We start from the raw sequence: 19,748 nt of genomic DNA, 5'->3' as shown, positions 1-19,748 counted from the left end.
CAATCACCTTAAAATTATGCCCCCTCATATTAGCCATTGCTGCACTGGGAAAAAGTCTCTGACTGTCCACTGGATCTATGCCTCTTATCATCTTGTACACCTCTGTCAAGTCACCTCTCATCCTCCTCCTTTCCAAAGAGAAAAGCCCTAGCTCACTCAACCTATCCTCATAAGACATGCTCTCCAATCCAAGCAGCATCCTGGTAAATCTCTTCTGCACCCTCTGTAAAGCTTCCGCATCCTTTTTATAATGAGGCGACCAGAACTGAACACAATACTCCAAGTGTGGTCTAACCAGAGTTCTATGGAGCTGCAACATCACCTCGCGGCTCTTGAACGCAATACCCCAACTAATGAAGGCCAACACACTATACGCCTTCTCAGCAACCCTATTGACCTGCATGGCAACCTTAAGGGATCTATAGACGTGGACCCCAAGATCCCTCTGTTCCTCCACACTGCCAAGAGTCCTGCCATTAACCTTGTATTCTGCCTTCAAATTTGATCTTCTGAAGTGTATCACTTAACACTTTTCTAGGTTGAACTCCATCTGCCACTTCTCAGCCCAGCTCTGCATCCTATCGATGTCCTGTTGTAATCTACAGCAACCTTCTACACTATCCACAACACCACCAACCTTCGTGTCGTCAGCAAACTCACTAACCCACCCTTCCACATCCTCATCCGAGTCATTTATAAAAATCACACTGGTGCAAAGTTGCATATTCCTCCCAAGCCTGCTGCACTCACCGATCATGTTTCAAGTCAGCCTTGTTAAGTCTCCTCAAATATTGAAAGGAATCTATTGCACATTTGAATGGATTAACATTAATTGCTCCAAGGCCTCCCTGCGAACCTGTGCCACCAAATTAATTTTTTTTCCACAGGCTGACCAATTGCTGTCTGAAATAATGGGACATATTTATGTATCGTTAATGACACTGCCATTATGTTTTTCCCAATAATGTACTTGATTCAGAATTTATACTGTAAATATAATTAGGACATGTCTTTCTATGTTCACTATACCATCAATTCTCTTACACAGTTAGTTGTTAATGACACTACCCTTATTAATATGCATAGCACCCATCTACTTGAGGAGGTCAAGAGGTATGGCATGAGTTATAAGATCCCAGAGCTTGTTGGTCAATTGTTTGCTTCATGCAAACATCTTGGTCTCCAGCTTCCCCATTATGTGGAGGAATTAAATGTGTTTGCACATCAAAGATTAATTATATGCTATGGAATACTTGGGCTGGATCATAACAGCATAAATAGCCCTTTAACTGTGCAATAAATGTTAATACACTGATAATTAACCTCTCTGAGCCAGACAGGGAACAAAATGCACTGTTCAGTCTCATTCCTGCAAGGAATCAGTTACTGAAGGTTTTACAGAAAACTCTGTTACAACAATTACTGTCTCTTTTTATCCCTTCCTCTCACTCTGAATCCCTTTCTGGATTTGTTTCTGTCCTTGTTTTCATTTTTGTTCACCCTTTGGGAGATGTAGGAAAAGGAGTAGGCCTTTGAGTGGTTTGAGGCCATCTGCATGGCTGATCAGTCACCTAACTTGGTATCCCTGTCTTTTCCCTATTCAATTGCCATTTGTAAATGAGAGAGCCAAAGAACTTCCCTTTTACGCAGAGCTGCTTTCTATCTTCGCCTCCTGAAAGTCTGGCTCCAATAGTTTGATCATGTACTCCAGTCTGATAATTACCAACCACTAGACATAATTTTTCTTTGCTACCCTATTATTACCCTTCAACCTCTTCTAAACTTCACCCCTTGATCTTCTAAACTTCAGAAAATTTGTGTTATTTTTCCTCATATAATTTAACCCTTGAAGATTGGACATCATTTTGTTGAATCGACAGTGGATTCCCTCTGGTGGCACAAAAGCACTTCCTCCAGTATCACAGCACTCCTCTTAGTATTCAGAATGCTGTTACAATTTTTTCAGCCTCTCTGTAGAATTACAGTTCTTTTTTCAGTTCAGGTCTTCCCCAGCTTATGAACGCCCCACTTATGTACATACGATTGAGCATTTGAAAGACCGGCGGGGTGGATTTACTGGCTCCTGTGGGGCTGCAGGCATCTTTGCCATGTGGGAACTTGGCTCACAGCCACAATCTGACGTGAACAGTTCAGGTTACACAGGAACTGAACCTTGTCGTAACCTGGGGAGGACCTGTATTAGAGTATACCTGCACTCCTTGCTATTGGTAATCTCCCTTTCCAATATTAAAGCTCTCTCTTATTACTGACCTCTCCCCAATATTCCTTTTGCATGGTAGTCTCTCCATTCTATGGTGGCTGCTCTGAGGAATTGCTCCTCTCTAGCAAGGATATGATACCAAGGAATCACATGAGGAATGTTTTGACCACATCTCATAAGTGATGGGAGACCTGGCAGTTCTTTCTGCTGGAGGTCCTGGTGGACAAGATCCCCAAACTGATCAGAAGGGATCTTGGGGTATAAGTCCATAGCTCCCTGAAAGTGGGTGACACAAGTAGATAGGGTGGTAAAGAAGGTGTATGGCATGGTTGCCTTCCGTGGTCGGGGCATTGAGTACAAGAGTAAGGAAGTCATGTTGCAGCTGTATAAAACTTTGGTTAGGCAGCACTTGGAGTTTTGTGTGCAGTTCTGGTCGCCCCATTACAGGAAAGATGTGGAGACTGTGGAAAGGGTGCAGAAGAGGTTTACCAGGATGCCGCCTATATTAGATGCTATGAACTATAAGGAGAAGGTGGACAAACTTGGGTTGTTTTCTCTGGAGCTGAGGGGAGACCTTATAAAATTATGAGAGGCATAGATAAGGTAGTCAGTCAGAATCTTTTTCCCAGGGTAGAAATGTCAAGTACTAGAGTACATACATTTAAGGTGAGAGGGGAAAAGTTCAAAGGAAATGTGCACACAAGTTTTTTTTTACAAGAGAATGGTAGCTGCCTGGAATGTGCTGCCAGGGGTGCTGGTGGAAGCAGATCCGATAGTGGTGTTTAAGAGGCTGTTAGATAGGCACATGAATACATGAATATGCAGGGAATGGAGGGATATGGATCACGTGCAGGCAGAAGAGATTTAATTTGACACCATGTTCGGCACAGGCACCGTGGGCCAAAGGGCCTGTTCCTGTGCTCTACTGTTCTATGCACGACAATTTTGCAGAGTGATGATGACAATTTTCCTTCTCTGTCCTCTCTTCCCCCAGATGTCCCTAGACAAGGTACAAAATATGATCCTACAGTACCAACAGGCAGTTCAGTCTGCCAGTGACTGGTTGGAGGATGCCAATGCACTCTTACAGCAGGTAGCTGATGGCTTGGACGTGGAGGCATCAGAGGAGACCTTGAGAAGACATACTGAATTCTTCGCCACTGAGTCCACTTTCGCAAGCCAGCTGGGGGAGTTGGAGAGTCTGGTACCAGACCTCCTGCTGTCAATTAGTGCAGCAGGCAGAGAGCAGGTGGAGCAAAACTTGGCCTCATTGCGGCAAAGGAAAGCAGACACTGAGCGAGAAGCTCAAGGCCAGGAGGTCATTCTGCAAAGGTAAACTCTCACCAGTTTCACCACAGACAGGTCCAAGGTCATTGGGCTGATCAGGTCAGGGTGGTGCAGTGTGGATGTGATGGGGATTGGTGTTTGCCAACCAGGCATATAACTGATGCGGTGATCTACACACTTGGAGTACTGTGCTCAGTTTTGGTTCCCATATTATGGAGGCAATGAATAAGTGAAAAGAAATGATTTACTATATCGTAACTGAAAGGTGGTAACTATCTGGAAGAAAAAAGACTGACCTGACAAAGGTCTTCGAGGTTATGCAAGACTGGGAAGGATGATTTCCATTTAATGGGGAGGTCATCAATAGGGGAAGAAAATTTTAAAAAAGGCATAAATCCTGCAGGAAATTCAGGAGAAACCTCCTTGCCCATAGAATGTGGAACTGATCAGCACATTGAGTGGATGAGGTAGATGGCTTGGACATATTTAAGGAGAAGCTGCATTAGTGCTTGAGAGAGGAAGGTAATCCTGATAAGGTTAGATGAAGTAAGGATGGTCATTTGGAGCATCAACAAACCATGGTCCAGTTGAACTAAATGGTCTTTGCCTGTGCTGTGAATTTATCTCCATTGAAATCAAGGAAATGTTATCCCAGGATATTGGAACAGTTTCTGCAGAAGGGTATCTTGTGCAGTATTAAGCCAAAAGCTTTTTGAATAAGCCCTCCAAATGTTTGCACAATGGCCTTGTATATGGGGATTTTGGATATTGAGTGTTGTACATCCCAATCCCCCATACCTTGGAGCATTCATGATAATGTTTCAAATATCAATTACAATGGGCTGCATGACTGAGAGAGTACTGAATGAGTTTTGGGTTTGGGAAACATTGTTTTCTTTTCACATTTCGTAAAACCCAGAACTGACTGTGTGTGATTCTACACCATTCCTCCTAGATGTGTAGCACAGTGGCATGACTACCAGGAAGCCAGGCAGCAGTTAATTGCACTGATGAATCAGGCAGAAAAGAAGTTGTCAGAATTTTCCACAGCCAAAGCAGCAACTAGCCATGAAAGTGAAGAAAAGCTCACTCAACATAAGGTAGTACAACAACACCTGGCTCAACATTACTCAATGTTACTTAACTCATGGAAATAATTGGCTGACAGTAATCACTAGCCTATCACAAGTAACTCCTTGCAGCTATACTGTCCCTTCCTTTTGCTCCTCTCTTGCTCCCCACTCCCCCTCTCTCTCTCCCCCATCTCTCTCCCCGTCACTCCCTCTCTGTTTCCCCCTCTCTCTCTTCTCCCCTCTCTCTCTTCTCCCCTCTCTCTCTCCTCCCCTCTCTCTCTCCTCCCCTCTCTCTCTCCTCCCCTCTCTCTCTCCTCCCCCTCTCTCTCCTCCCCCTTTCTCTCCTCCCCCACCTCCCCCCCCCCTCCTCCCCCCCCCATTTCTCCAGCACGTTCATATGTTCCAATAATATTTCTCTCCGCTCCCAGTCGTTGCTGTCCGTGGTGAATTCCTTCCATGAGAAGATCACAACCCTGGAGGAGCAAGCTTCGCAACTTGAGAGCTTGGGCAACGATGCCAGCAAGGCCACCATTAGCAGGTCAATGACCACTGTATGGCAACGCTGGACACGGCTACGAAGTGTAGCCCGGGAACAGGAAAAGATGCTGGAAGAAGCTGCACGAGGCTGGAAGAACCTCACTGACAAGGTACGAAGCAGAGAGAGGCAGGACACAGGTGCAAGGCCTATGCTCGATATTGGAAGTAAAAACAAAAAGTGCTGGAAACACTCAGCAGGTCAGGCAGCCTTTGTGGGAGGAGGAACAGAGTTAACGTTTCAAGTCGATGATCTTTCATCGGAACCGCAGGTTGCAGAGAATAAACGGGTTCCAAGCAAGAGCAGAGGCAGGGACAGAGAAAAGGGAATGTTAATGATGGGATGGATGGATGGAATGATCAAGTTACCAGCAAGGTGTGAGACCAAACAGGAGGTGCAGATGCAGCTGTAAATGGCTGGATCAGTCTGGCAGAAGGGAAAGGGAGGCATGCAAGATCAGTCATGGTGGCCTCCATCCTGTCACAGACATTTGCCTTCTTTCCGTCCAAACCCCTTTTCTGCTGGCTCTGTAGCTGCTTAAAAGCTGTTTGCCTCCAGCACCTTCCACTTCTGAAGAGGTCATTGACCTGAAGCATTAACTTTGTACCTTTCTGCACGGATGCTGCCGCACCTGCTGAGAATTCTCTGCTTGTATCCCTCACCATAGGTTTGGCGAAAGGACTCTTCTTTCCAAATAAAGGTTAAGAATATGCTTGACATAAGGCTAGAGCCCTCCAAACCACTTAAAAACGTCAGTCTTATCAAATCACTGACCAATCGCTACGTTTTCCATGGTATGCTCATTTTTACAGTTAAACCTTAAATTCTCAGATAGGAATCCCAGATGTAAAATATAGGAAGTAGATTGTAGACTGCTTCCAATGCATGATTGAAGTAAATGATTTAATATATTAAAAAAATACTGCAAAGTTCTATGCTCAGGTAGAATTCTGAGGCAGGCTGGACAGAAGAGTGAGATCAGCAAGAATTGGAAGTCCTGGTACAAGTGATGTTAACCATAGCTGCAAAAGATAATAACATCCCCTTCAGACCAACTGAACTCACTTCACCCATCTCGACAGGCCCTGTGACAAACCCCCCTTCACTGTGATCCTGAGGTTTCTGCTACTCCACTTGGGTTTCCTTTATGTGTTGATTAATCATTGTCCATTACAGGCCTAGTTTTGCACCTTGACTTGTTAGAACAAGTGTTTCCCTGTCATGTTGTTAAGATCCACTTTAAAATACCGTTTCAGATTTTTCTTTATTTGCTGTCAGTCTACCCCTTCCAATGCTGAAGAGGCTGACTCACCTAGTTTGATGTTATTTGGTTAGTGCCCAGCATCGATTGGTTTGGTTAAACTCAACTCCACTGATACCTCTGCCTCTCTTTCCAACTGACACTTAGCTAATGAACAAGAACTAGGCAAGTGGATAACAAGGGATGCTAATGTCATCACATCTCTCATTTCCCTGTAGGCTGCATGCCTCGAGTTCCTACAAAAAGTTCTTCAATAGCAATCCTGTTTTAGCATTTTCTTAGGATTGTGTCCCTGTACTTTGTGTTTTGCATGAATCAAGACCTAATTCTGAACAAAGATTTGGAAGCCTGGTGATCCCATTCCCCAGCACTACCACCCCTATCTTCTGAGTTACAGATCAAAGACTGGTATCTGGAGCTAAGTCCAGGTCCAGTTTCCAAGTCGAGTTTATTGTCAAAGGTACAAGTACGGTGAGGCACAGGTACAATGGAAAAACTTGCTTGCATCAGCATCACAGGCACGTAGATTCAGACAACAAGCAGAACATAAATTATATATAAGTTGTACATAAACTATACAAGTGAAGAAAAAGACTGTACAAAACAAGACATTAGTGCAAAAACACAATTAGAAACCAGTCCCGGTAGTGCAAGAGGTGATCCATACTGTTTCCTGCTGAGGTAAGATTATGCAGGTCGGTTCAAGAACCTGATGGTTGTAGGAAAGTAGCTGTTCCTGAATCTGGTGGTGTGGGACCTCAGGCTTCTGTGCCTCCTGCCCAACAGTAGCAGCGAGAAGAGGGCATGGCCTGGCTGGCGGGGATCCTTGATGATAGATGCCACCTTCTTGAGGCAGCACCTCATGTAGATGCTTTTGATGTTGGTGGGCTCTGCCCATAATGAACCGGGCTGTGTCCACTATTCTCTGCAGCTTATGTATTGGAATTGCAATACCAGGCCATGATGCAACTAGTCGGGATACTTTCTATAGTGCATCTGTAGAAATTTGGTGACATACCAAATCTCCTTAAGCTTCTAAGAAAGTGGAGGTACTGGTATGCTTTCTCTGTGTTTACATCTATGTGATGGACTCAGGACAGGTTGGCTGAGATGTTAGTGCCCAAGAATTTGTAGCTGCTAACTCCTTCCACTGCTGTAAACAAGCCATGGACTGAATGGTAAAATAGCTTCAGGGTGCTGGCCCTCACTTGGAGTGTGCAGGATGGAAATGGAGTAGGGCTGGGCAAATGGGGGCTATGTTCGCCCAACTATTGCCAAGCAGGGTTTATTTAATGTTACTTACTCTACCCTACTTCATGGGCTTGACTTTGCTCCCCAGATTGAGACGACCACTGTGGTGGTGGACCAGCTGCAGGATCGACTCCCCGACAGCTCAGTTGAGAAGGCAAGGAAGACCGAACTACTTGAGCTCCTTGAGTACCACGATGCTTTTGCACAGGAAGTGGAACGGGAGCAGTCCACTCTAACCGTACTCCGACAACAAGCGCTCAACATGCTGCGAGATGTGGCCATGCCTTCTACTACTGTCGAGGACCTACCTGTAATGCACGAGATCAAAGCCATGCAGGACAGATATGACAAGTAAGTGGGTCACTGGGAGTCTGGTAACTACCTTTTAGAAAAGTAGCATGTGGGTGGAAAAAGGAATGTTTTACCAGCAGGATGGTATTGATCGTTAGTGTAAATTATATCCAAGGTAAGGAAAGGTGCAGCAAGAAAATCGTATTGATGTTGATGGTCATTGTCCAGATAGCTTCACAAGATGAGGAAGACTAGTTGGCCCAAGTAGGTTTATCCACACAGGTAAATTCCTTTGGTGGAGGTTTCACTTGGTTTTGCCTGCACTGATACGTCTGGGAGTCCATTCCATGCATTTTGTGAAGAATTGGTCAGCTTCAATCTGATATTTCCCTGTGAATAGTTTGAGCTGTGACTCCTTGTCTTCCTTTCACAATTTACTAATTGGTAATTGGTTTATTATTGTCACATGTACCGAGATACAGTGGAAAAACTTTGTTTTGCATTTCATCCATACAGATTCCAAAGCATCAGTACATTGAGGTAGTACAGAGAGAAAAGCAATAACACACAGAATGCTGAATATAGTGTTACAGATAATGTTACAGAGAAAATACAATAGAGGTAGACAAATAAGGCACAAGGACCACAACGAGGTAGATTGAGAGATCAAGAGTTCATCTTCATTGTACAAGATGTCCATTAAAGTGTCTTATAACAGCAGGATAGAATCTATCCTTGAGCCTGGTGATGCGTGCTATCAAGATATTTATAATATAATTCGTTTTCTTTTACCATTTTATTTACCTCCATGATCTAAAAGGACTGATGCAACTTGTACTTCAGTGTGCAGCTTACATCTATAGAGTTAATACCACCACCACTGCAGCATTGTGAACCATCCATATGCTACACATCATAAACATGTATCTGCCATCTGGAGTTGTAGTAGATGATGTGTACAAGGATTCACTGCTGTCTGCTCCTCTTACCCAGTTCTTCATGATTTCACGGCTTTCATTTGTTACATTGCTCTAACAATGAACATTTAGCACCAGCTATCCAACAGAGTAGGTCCCACATATATCAGCTGGTTAATCAGTTGGTGCCTCACTGGGCTAGGACCTAATTTGAAGATGGATGGAGATTAAAAATGACAAGCATGCTACAATACATATGTTGACTGATGTGGCATGATACCTGGTAAAGGACATTATAGAGCTATACAAATCAATGCATTAGTTATGTTATTACATAGACCATATATCAGGAGCTAGCTCCGTAATGTACACAATGGCTTGGTTCAATTTCCAGCTCTCTCTTGACTATGGTTCTCACCTTCCATGTCATCTCAAGCTCAATTATATTTCCATGACTTCTGTAGAAATTTATTAAAAATGATCATTCAACCTAAGGCAACTTGGTCAGTATTAGTTCCTAAAAGAGTCTGTCCTGGTTTTTGAACTAATGCTGCCCACTCTATACCCATTTCCCCATTTTTTGCTTTGCATTGTTTCATGTTCTCTTTTGAATAATGTAACAGTTTCTTTCTCCTTGGCTCTTTGTAATGCAGTCTCATTTCATCTGAGCAAGCATTCCTTTGACCTCTCCCTTTGTTCTCCAATTGTTCATCCTCGGTCCGTTCTCTCTTGTTGCTGTTTCTGCAACTGCCGGAAGTATTACTTCATTGGTAATCTTCCTGATCCTTTCATTAGGCACATCCACTTAATTATTTATGAGTGTATGAGGCTAGATGCTGGGCGGTGACTGTTGTGACTGCTGAACTGAGTCTCTCGGAGGCTGAAACTAACTGATATAAAAGGTCTTAATTCATTACAAGCAGACATTCTCTTGGAGACCTTCTCAGTAGAGTCTCCCCAGACTCAAAGTACATGAACTCTTAAGATAACAGCAGATGATTCAATACAATTTCAATAGCTACAATAATGTTGTTTACTTCAATATTTTGGGTGCAGACAAATGGTTCCATTGAGTTACATATTTAGAATGGGAGCACACTAACTGACAAGATGCCTCTGAATATTCAAACACCTTTGCTGGGACAAAGTAATTCAAATAGATGGTCTAAAACTTCTGAGGACAGAGAACCCAGACACCTAAAATTAGTGTCGTGAGGGCTGACTCATTACACAAATATCCCAATTATTGATAGACAGAGCAAATATGCCTATGACCATGTTTGATGTGCTGTGACAAAATAACTAAGCTGGAGTGGAAGCTTCCTTGAACTCAATCACAACGGTGCAAAATAACAGCCGTTGCCTTGTTTGATGTTGGCCAATTAACATAACCCCATTGTTGTACATTTGGCTGATGCATACAAGAATGTCTCATGGTCACATTACTTTGCAAACCATATCTCTTCAGCAGCCAGCCTCCTTCTGTGGGCCAGTAGCTCAGTAGACAGAACTATTTGTTTATAAAGCTGTCCTTTCAATTTCAAACAGATTTCTGCTTACATTGTACATTAGAACTGAAGACTGGTTCTCGTTTGAATTAATGCTTGCTATATTCACATAATTCCATAATGCCTGAATCCCTAACAGTAACCAAAGTGGAGATACTGGCCTCATGTGGCATGGCAATGGTGCTTCAATTAGTGGACAAACTAGCCAGAGATTGAACATTTCACGCTGATATTTACATTCTTGTATTTGAACATGCCAAGTTTTGAACATGAAAACCGACTTTCCTCCTGGATGATTTTGTTCCATTACCCTGCCTTCCTCGTTGAATTACAGAAGATGTGGTTGAGGTGAATATTGATTTAAGTTTCTGTTTTCAATTAAAGCGTCCGGCAAAAGATAAGGAAGAGCAAGAAAATGGTCCAACAGGAACTTAAAGAGCGGGAGGAGGTGGAGAGTGAATTAAACGCCATCAAGCAGTGGCTGCATGAGACAAAAGAGTATCTGCTGAACCCAACCTCTGATGCTGTTACAGAGCTCCAGGAACTGAAGGTATCCACAGAAAGAGAAGGTGTCCATAGAAAGAGATAGGTGCTGGTTATTAGAAGAGGAAGGAACACATTCTTTTATAAAACTTCAGCATACCTGAAGCATTATGCTACCAGTAGAGTCACTGGTTTGTCCAGACCAGCAGTTCCCAGCCCTCATGAATGGAAACCCCTCTTGGTAAAATATGCAGCCCACCCTCTTGAAGCCTGATGATGTTACAGGCTGCTCCCTTTAAGGAGTTGTGGCTGTCCTGTGGATTAAAAAATTTCTTTTAGCATTACTCATTGAGTAATAATATTCCTTGCTCTTCTTCAAGGTAGTGACATGAGATATTTTTCAACAACCTAAAGAGCAGATGAGACCTCAATTTAATCTTTCATCCATCCATGCAGCACCCATTCAGTCTTGAACCAGGCTGTCAGCCTGGATTTTATATTCAAGTACTTGAAATAGGGCTTGAACCCCTAACCTTCTCAGTCAGAGGAGAAAGTACAGCTATCAAGCCCCAAAGTGCCATGGCTAACATTAAGCAGGTGCTGTAGGTTTTATTGGAAAACGTGCTGGGGCAGATCTTTGGATCTCCATTGTGTTATTGGTTTGGGTTTGTTATTTGCATTATGTCCAAATGACAATGAATGCAAGAGTAATAAACAGCAACAGTTTGTGTTAATGTAAGTCTCTTAATTAAATAAACGGCCCAAGAGGCTTCTTAGGAATGTTATCAGATATATTTTGAAGATATTAGGGCACATGATCCAAAGCTTGCTTAAGCAAGTTGGTTTTAGGGAAAGTCATAAAGAAAGAGAGAGAGGTGGAAAGATTGAAAGTTTTAGGAAAGGAAATTCAGGGCATGTGCTACACACAGCTGAGGGCACTGCTGCAAAGGTGCAATGATAGGAACTGGGTACAGGGCAAGAAGCCAAACAATGAAAGAATGCAGAGATAACAGGGGAATGCAAGACAGCAGGAAGTTATCGCGATTAAGAGAGTGGAGAGGGCATGTTGTATAGGACTCCAGAAGTTGCAGTGATAGAGCAGGGAGAGGACATGGGGTATAGGAGTACAGGAATATACAGTGTAAAAGACTTGGTGTGTAGGATTACAGGAAGCTCCAGTGATAGAGCGGGAGAGGGCATGGTGTGTTGGACTGAAGGAACTTGTAGTGACAGAAGACTTGGTATGTGGTACTGCAGAAACCTGCAGTGATAGACGACACAATGTGTTATACAGCAGGAAGGTGCAATAATGTGTTGGACTTTAGGAAGCTGCAGTGCTTGAGGATGTGGTGAGTAGGACTGCAGGAAGTTGTATTGATTGAGAGGGGAGTGGAAAACCGGGCTGAGGATTTCATCATGGAGGCACTATTGGATCTGGATTCTATGGAGCAAACATGTAAATTTACCCTCCTGCTACTGCCTCTTTTACACCGGGGAGATCTTAACTGAACAAAGTGAGTCTTTGTAATCACGTAACGTTGTAATGTTTACCCATCAGCAGAGATCATCAGTAATTTCTGCAACAGGTCATGTCCTCCATTGCCTTTGATGATCCGCTTTTTAATCAAAGAATTTGGGATGACTTTCTCTTGCTGTAACACAATATCTTGTGTTTAGGAACTGCATGGTGAAGTAGCTGCTCGACACCAGACAGTAGAACGGCTGGGAGATAGGCAGCGTGACAAGTACCTGGAGTTGTACACCATCCTGCCCTCTGAGCTCTCTGAACAACTGGCCGAAGTCAGGCTCGCCCTTGGAGCCATTGAGGAACAGGTAAAGTTGGCTTTGAGTAGGATCTTGCCAAAGGACTCATCAACAATGGAAACAGAAATGATGGAAGAACACAGCTACTCAGGCAGCATCTGCAGAAAGAGAAACCAGTCAATGTTTTGGGTCAGGGATCCTTCCGCAGAACTGGGGGAAGAGTGGAGGGATGTCACTTCTCAAAGCAGAGCTTGGGGAGAGGAGTGTGGTGTAAGACAAAAGACAATATGGAAATTGGATTCAAAGCAGGACTGGGGAGGGGGGGGGAGGTGGAATGACTCACAGGCAGCCAATACATCCTGTTAAATACTCTCCCCTGAACCACTCACACACCCTGTCAACGATATGCACCACTCACGAGATGTACTGCAGCAACTCAGCAGGAATTCTTTGAGACCGCGTCCCAAACCTGTCACCTCCACCCTTTACTCAGTAGTGGCATGAGAACTCCACCTTGGACATACATCACCAGTGCTCTTGTTGCTGAGGCCAAATCCTGTGGTACGTGATCTAACAGCATTTTGGGGAGCTCTTTCACCACCTCAATGGACTCTGGTGGTTCAGGGTAAAGGTTCAAGATTCCTTTCTCTGAAACAACTTGGGTGATAAAAGCGGATCTTGCCAGCAATGCTCATCGCCCAGAAATTAATTATAAAGAGTGATTCATTGCTTTCTGTAGAGATCCAAACCCTTGGACATCCTTTATGTTAGTTATAAATATAACATTTAAACACTTATAGTGTTTTATTTTCAGAAGCACTAATGGTTACTGTTCCAGCACTGATAGGAAGCTTTAGGAGGTGAGCCTAGAAGACGGATTTCACCCATTCTTGGTGTGCTGACTGGGTGCTACATTTACCCTGAAAAAGAATTACCAAGTTGGGAATCTTGCTTTAAGGAGGAGCTGTTATACCACCCTTCCACCCCCTGCCCCCCCCCCCCCCATTTAAAAGTTTTAGCAGCTGACTTGCACATTCACAAGGTGGCAAGTAGGTCAGTGCTATTAAAGAGCTCTCTTTGTGACAGCCACGAGTTCAGGGAAAACGGGGAAATCAAAGAGAGGCAGAGAGAGGGGTAAAATGGTGCAGTTTAATGGAGTCTCCCTTGCAATGGAGCAGTCTAATTGGACAACTATTCTAAGAATATACTTTATTGATAAAATGTGCAGTTGATACAATTGGCACACATATTCCTCTACATTCTCTTACAACGCACCAGTGCCACTCAGGCTTCCTCCTTAAACAATGCATCAGCAAAGTGTTTGAGAGGTTGTTACACAGGGACCAGCCCCTCATTGTCCAGGGGAACAGGGCCTTAGCCTGTGATCCTTCCCCACAAAGTTTTTGCGGTAGCTGCACCAAGCTTCAGTGCATCCCTCAGCATGTACCCCTGCACCCTGGAACATGCCAGTCATTCGTGTTCGCCTGTGGACATCTCCTGATACTGGAAGACCAACGAGCTTCGGGCAGACCAAAGTACGTCTTTCAATGAGTTGATGATCTTGCAGCAGCAGTTGATGTTTGTCTCCGTGTACATCCCTAGGAACAGCCTGGAGATAACAGAATCCTCTGTTACACAGCTGCTCAGGGCAAACCTCAACAAGGACCATTGCATCCCTTTCCAGACCTTCTTAGGAACTCTCAATCCATGAGGAGATGGTCGATTGACCCCTCTCTGGAGATCATAGATTGCAGCACAGACACTGTGACCTTTGCCAGTGCTGTTTGTCTGTAAATGGCAGCACGTTAAACTAACATTGGAGACTCAGTGGGGGAAAAAAATGTCTCAGCGAGCACTTTTTATATCAGGAATGAATCCCAACTTGATGCATGGTTTGCCCCTTGTTTGACTGTGCTTTCGCAATGAAAGTCATGGGTCGTGAGCTTTTGATCCAAGTTCTTCCAGTAAATCAGGAACACCCACAGTGCATGTTGATGTTGCCATAACATGAACAAAATATGTTAGGGATTGACACCTACATCAGGACAAATCACAGCAAGAAGTGCCCAGTCAAATTTTCTGATTGGTGGGACTTCAAAACGAGCAGAGAGTGCTTTTTTTTTTGATCAGACACTATACCAGACTTCTGGTTGAACCAGTACTAGTCAGAGGTTTAAACCGGGATGAGCTTGGCCAGGTCATCTGAGAGAATGGACAGAAACTGGCCCCAGTGCATCAGTCAACTTTGGCCAACCCAGATACATGCCCGACCTGCAGCTTCCAAGGAGTGCCAGTGGAAACACGTTGAACAAAAGTAAAATATGAAAAAACAAATTATTTATTTAAAAATACCATGCTTTAGATCAGAATGAAAGGTTCTGGCTAATAATGGATTGAAAGGCGCTTGTCTTTAAAATAAATTACTTGGATGTGGAAATTGCCAACAAGGCTGGCATTTATTGCCCACACCTAACCTCTCTTCAGAACATGGAGATAGGTAGCGTGCATCATCTTGGACTGGAATTCTGATTTTAAAAAGACGTTTGTACATTTTTGTATGTATAAATCTATCCAAAAAAGCATTCTCTGCTCATTTTGAAGTCCCACCAATCAGAAAATTTGACTGGGCACTTCTTGCTGTGACTCGTCCTGATGTAGGCGTCAATCCCAAATGGGCTTTTTTTTTATTTTTCCTGGCAAAATACACAATATCACATCTTCCCACAATTTGCCAGATCTTTTCCCACTCACTAACCTATCAATATCCCCTTGTAAACCCCCCATGTCCTCTTCACCACCTATTTTCTTATCTCTCTTTGCATCATCAGTGTACTTAGTAACCATATCTTTGTTGCCTTCATCCAAGTAATTTATATAAACCGTTAAAGGTTGAGGATCCAGTAACAGGCTCTGTGACATACCACTTGTTCCATCTTGTCAACTAGAAAAAAAACACCCATTTATGCCTACGCTTTGTTTCCTGTTATCCAACAAATCTTCACTCCATGCCAATGTGTTACCTCCTGCACCATGGACTTCTATTTCCACAGTGACCTTTGATGCAACACCTTATCAAATGCCTCTGGAAATTGAAGAACAGAACATCAATTAGTTCCCTTTTATCCACAGCACATGCTGCCACTTCAGAAAAAACTCCAATAAAACAGTCAAGCTTTCACAAAACCATGTGGACTTTGCCTGATTACTTTGATTTTTTTTCTTATCTAAGTGCCCTGCTAAATGTTTTGGCTTTCAAAAAGTAATTGGATGATTATCTGATAGAAAAAGGTGAGCTGGGGAATGGGACTAACTAATTACATTGTTCATGTAAAAAAACTGACATGGACTGGATGGGCCGAAGGGGCTCTTCCAGTGCTACCAATATGGGAGAACAGTCATTTCATGAAACAAGTTTCTTTGATTTGTCGAAGCCAAAAATGAAGCCCCCCCTTTACCCCCCCATCCCTTCCTCCCCCCTGCCAACCAGCCAGATCTTCACAATCAGGGCAGAAGGAACAGCAGCATTTGTAAAATGGAACCTCCACCCATTCCATCTGTCCATCACCCACACTCCTCCCACAGTGTCCCCTCCCCCCCCACTGTTCCCACCTGCCCTCCCCACCTTGATTCCATGCGCCACCTTCCTCTCCTATCAGATTCCATCACCTTCAAGCCCTTTGTCGCCTCCACCTACCAGCCTCTATTGCTATTTCCACACTCCTCTCCTCCACCTGCTTATGACTCCTCCTCACCTGGATCCACCTATCACTTGCCAGCTCTTGTTCCACCCTTCCCACCACCTTTTCATTAGTGGCCATCTACCCTCTATCTTTCAGATCAAGGGTCTTGACCCAAAACGTTGACTGTCCATTTCCCTCCACAGATGCTGCCTAACCCACCGAGTTCCTCCAGTAACATGATTTTTGTAAAATGGAAGGCTGGTTTAGACTTTGTTGACTGTGAGTCGTGATCCTCAATGCTCTCATTGTTTAGGTGAATGTGAAAGAAGGGGAAGCTCAACAAATGAGGGCAGCGACCCTGGACTTTAACTGCAGGATGCAACAGATCTCTGATGGACTGCACGACATTTCCAGAAAACTGAAAGAGAAAGGAGCCGATATCGTACAAGCCAAAATTGAGCAGAAGGTGAGAGGGAAAAGTGCCGTTTTATTGCATTTGACGTTGGAGACATTAAAAGCAACGTTTGGTTTCTTCAGATTACAGCATATTATGGTGGATATATTTTCATCTGCCTGCACAAGGAACCTTGGTAAATGTGCTCTCAGTTACCTTGCTCCCTCATCTCTAACTTCATTATTATCTTGACATCAGAATGGGATATGTGCAAGAAGGAAATAACTTAAATTTATACAGTACCCTGTCACAATTTCAGAAGCATCATCAGCAGAGTGAATTGCTTCAGCTTTAATCATTGTCATTATGTAAGCACGTACTCCAGCCAATTTGTGTTTAGCAAGGTCTCACAGACTGATGAAGCAATATTTTGATTCCTGATTTAGGTGAAGGGAGTACTTTGTTTCACAAATATGGCTCCAGTGCTCACCTGCGTCACCACATCAAGAAATAGGGTTTCGTTTTAGCACCTCAATCAAAAATTGTCATTATGTAAAATTGTTATAATGTAAGAACACTGCAGCTAAGATGTGCTATTTGTGGAGTCTCCCTGTGCAATGTGTTATTGACTGAATATGTTATTTTTAAATGGCTTTATTTAAGTGATAAAGATTGGAATCTTCCCTTATATTTCATGAAGTTTATTCTCCAGACTTCAAACTCCTCAGAGAGTAAGGAGATATAGCATTGTTTAAAATCCCATCCTAAAAGCAACACCACTAACAGTATAGACTGCATTGAAATATCACTCTAGATTATGTGGCAAAGCCTCATTGTTCAGGTTTAGACCCACAATCTTCTGATTCAGAGATGTGAGAATTCCCCCAGTGAACCAACAGCTGACATTAACTCCAAAACTGGTAACACAGGAGAGTTGAGGAATAGGTTCACTGTTCACACTGCAAGTTCCATATTCAGACTTCAGCGGATTTGCAAAGCAGGAAGGTACCATGGGACAGGACATGGCTTACCTAGGGTTTGTTACTTACTTTGCAGAGACTTTGGGACAAGCTCGACAGCTGCAATGTGAAGCTTGTGGAACTGGATGCCACAATCCAGGATTTCATTGAGCAGAACCCTCACCAGAGCAAGCGGCTGACAGATGACATGACAAAGCTGTCCAGCCTCTATCAGCAGGTCTTTCGAGAGACCGAGTATAGAGCCTCCAAACTCAACAAGGTAAGCAGTGCCAACTCTGCACACGATTCAGCATTAGGCTGCTTATCAGCTTTACAGTGTAGTTTCAGATATTTTATCAATCCATTTTCATGTGACCTGCAAAGAGTCTATAAAAGATAACAGTTTTAAGCTGAAATTGAATTAACTGGTCTTGTATTTCCATGGGAACAGAAGGTTAAGGGGTGACTTCATCCAGTTGCTTAATGAGATTAAAAGAATTTATGGGATAGATAGAGAAAACTATTTCTTCTGTTGGGGAAATTGAGGACACTGGGGCGTAACCTTAATGTTATGAAGAGCGGTTTTCTGGATAATGCCATGAAACACCTTCACGGAAATCTGGAGCTCTGTCCTCCTAAAGTTGGGTCAAATGAAAGTTTCAAAACTGAGGTTGATATGGTAAATATATCAAAGGCTATGGAACCAGGGAAGCAATTAGAATAGAGACTGAATTGTCTAATTGAATGGTGGAATAGGTTTGACCAGCTCAAGGGGCCACTCCTATTCCTATGATCCTTTGATCCCAATTCAGATATAACACTGAACTACAAAGTTAGTTGGAGGTACAGTAAAGGTATTTAAAGGTATATTCTTAAGATTAGTTAATAGTAAAACAAAAATGACATAATACATAATAATGAGAGTTCAAACCACATTGTAAACCTGTAACAATGTGATTCTGCAATGGGTTATAGGCAGATTCAGTGACTGGGCAAAAACCTAGCAAATGAAGTTTAACATGGGGAAGTGTGAGGTCATGCACTTCAGTAAGAGGAATCAAAAGGTGAAGTGTTATCTAAGTGGAGAGAGACAGCAAATGACTTCAGAGATCCAGGTGTTCTTGTGCATGAATCACAGATAGTTAGCAGGCTGGTCCAACAGGTAGTTAAGAAGGCAAATGACTTGTTGGCCTTTATTACAAAGGGATTGGAGTTTAAGAATAGGGAGGTTTTGTTACATGTGTACAGGCTGTTGGTGAGGCCATACCTGGAACACCATGCACAGTTTTGGTCCCTTACCTAGAAAGGATGTCATAGAATTGGAGGCAGTACAAAGGAGATTCACCACACTAATTCCTGGGGTAGGAAGGTTGTCCTATCAAGAGGCGATATGGTTTTGGCCTGTATTCCTTGGAGTTTAGAAGAATGGTGACCTTATTCAAACAAGGGGGTTGACAGGGTCGATATTAAGATGTTTTCACTAGTGGGAGAGTCACAAACAAAAGGATATAGCTACAGAATAAGGGGCCGGTCATTTAAAAGTGAGGTACCTGGAAACTTCTTCTCACAGGGTAGTTAATCTTTAGAATTTTCTGCCCCAGAGGCTGGTGGAGGCCAGATCATTAAGATGGACATAGATAAATATTTGAAAGATCGAGGAATTGAGGGTTATGGGGAACTGGGGCAGATTGCGAGGGGGAAGGGAACCGGAGGAGTAGGTCAGAGGAAGAAGGGGATGGGGAAAAGTCAGATCTGACAGGTAGAGAGGCTTTGAGGAAGGAGAAGCAGAGTACAGGCTATAAAAGTAGTAAGGTGGATGGGCTAAAGTGCATTTACTTGAATGCAAGAAGCATCAGGAATAAGGGAGATGAACTGAGAGCTTGGATTAGTACATGGGACTATGATATTATGGCTATTACAGAGACATGGCTGACATCAGGGCAGGAATGGATATTGAATATTCCTGGTTTTCAGTGTTTTAAAAGGGATACTGAGGGGGCAGAAGAGGAGGAGGGGTGGCGATACTGGTCAGGGACACTGTTACAGCTGCAGAAAGGGTAGATAATGTAGAAGGATCCTCCCTAGAGTCAATATGGGTGGAAGTTAGGAACAAGAAAGGAGCAG

The 19,748-nt window shown here is 43.3% G+C and overlaps 1 protein-coding gene across 1 annotated transcript in view; it reads left to right on the top strand.

Moving 5' to 3' along the window:
* The window catches only part of syne1b (spectrin repeat containing, nuclear envelope 1b), a 392,896-nt gene that overhangs the window by 205,456 nt on the left and 167,692 nt on the right, over positions 1-19,748 (top strand). Inside the window, 8 exon segments of the mRNA XM_052012795.1 lie at positions 3,216-3,553; positions 4,464-4,608; positions 5,010-5,228; positions 7,717-7,979; positions 10,729-10,894; positions 12,505-12,660; positions 16,585-16,737; positions 17,722-17,904. Of these exon segments, the coding sequence (XP_051868755.1) occupies positions 3,216-3,553; positions 4,464-4,608; positions 5,010-5,228; positions 7,717-7,979; positions 10,729-10,894; positions 12,505-12,660; positions 16,585-16,737; positions 17,722-17,904 (1,623 nt within the window).

Source organism: Pristis pectinata, chromosome 3 (genome assembly GCF_009764475.1).
Source record: "Pristis pectinata isolate sPriPec2 chromosome 3, sPriPec2.1.pri, whole genome shotgun sequence".
NCBI classification, from domain to species: domain Eukaryota; kingdom Metazoa; phylum Chordata; class Chondrichthyes; order Rhinopristiformes; family Pristidae; genus Pristis; species Pristis pectinata.
This window is presented reverse-complemented; position numbering and strand designations above follow the sequence as displayed.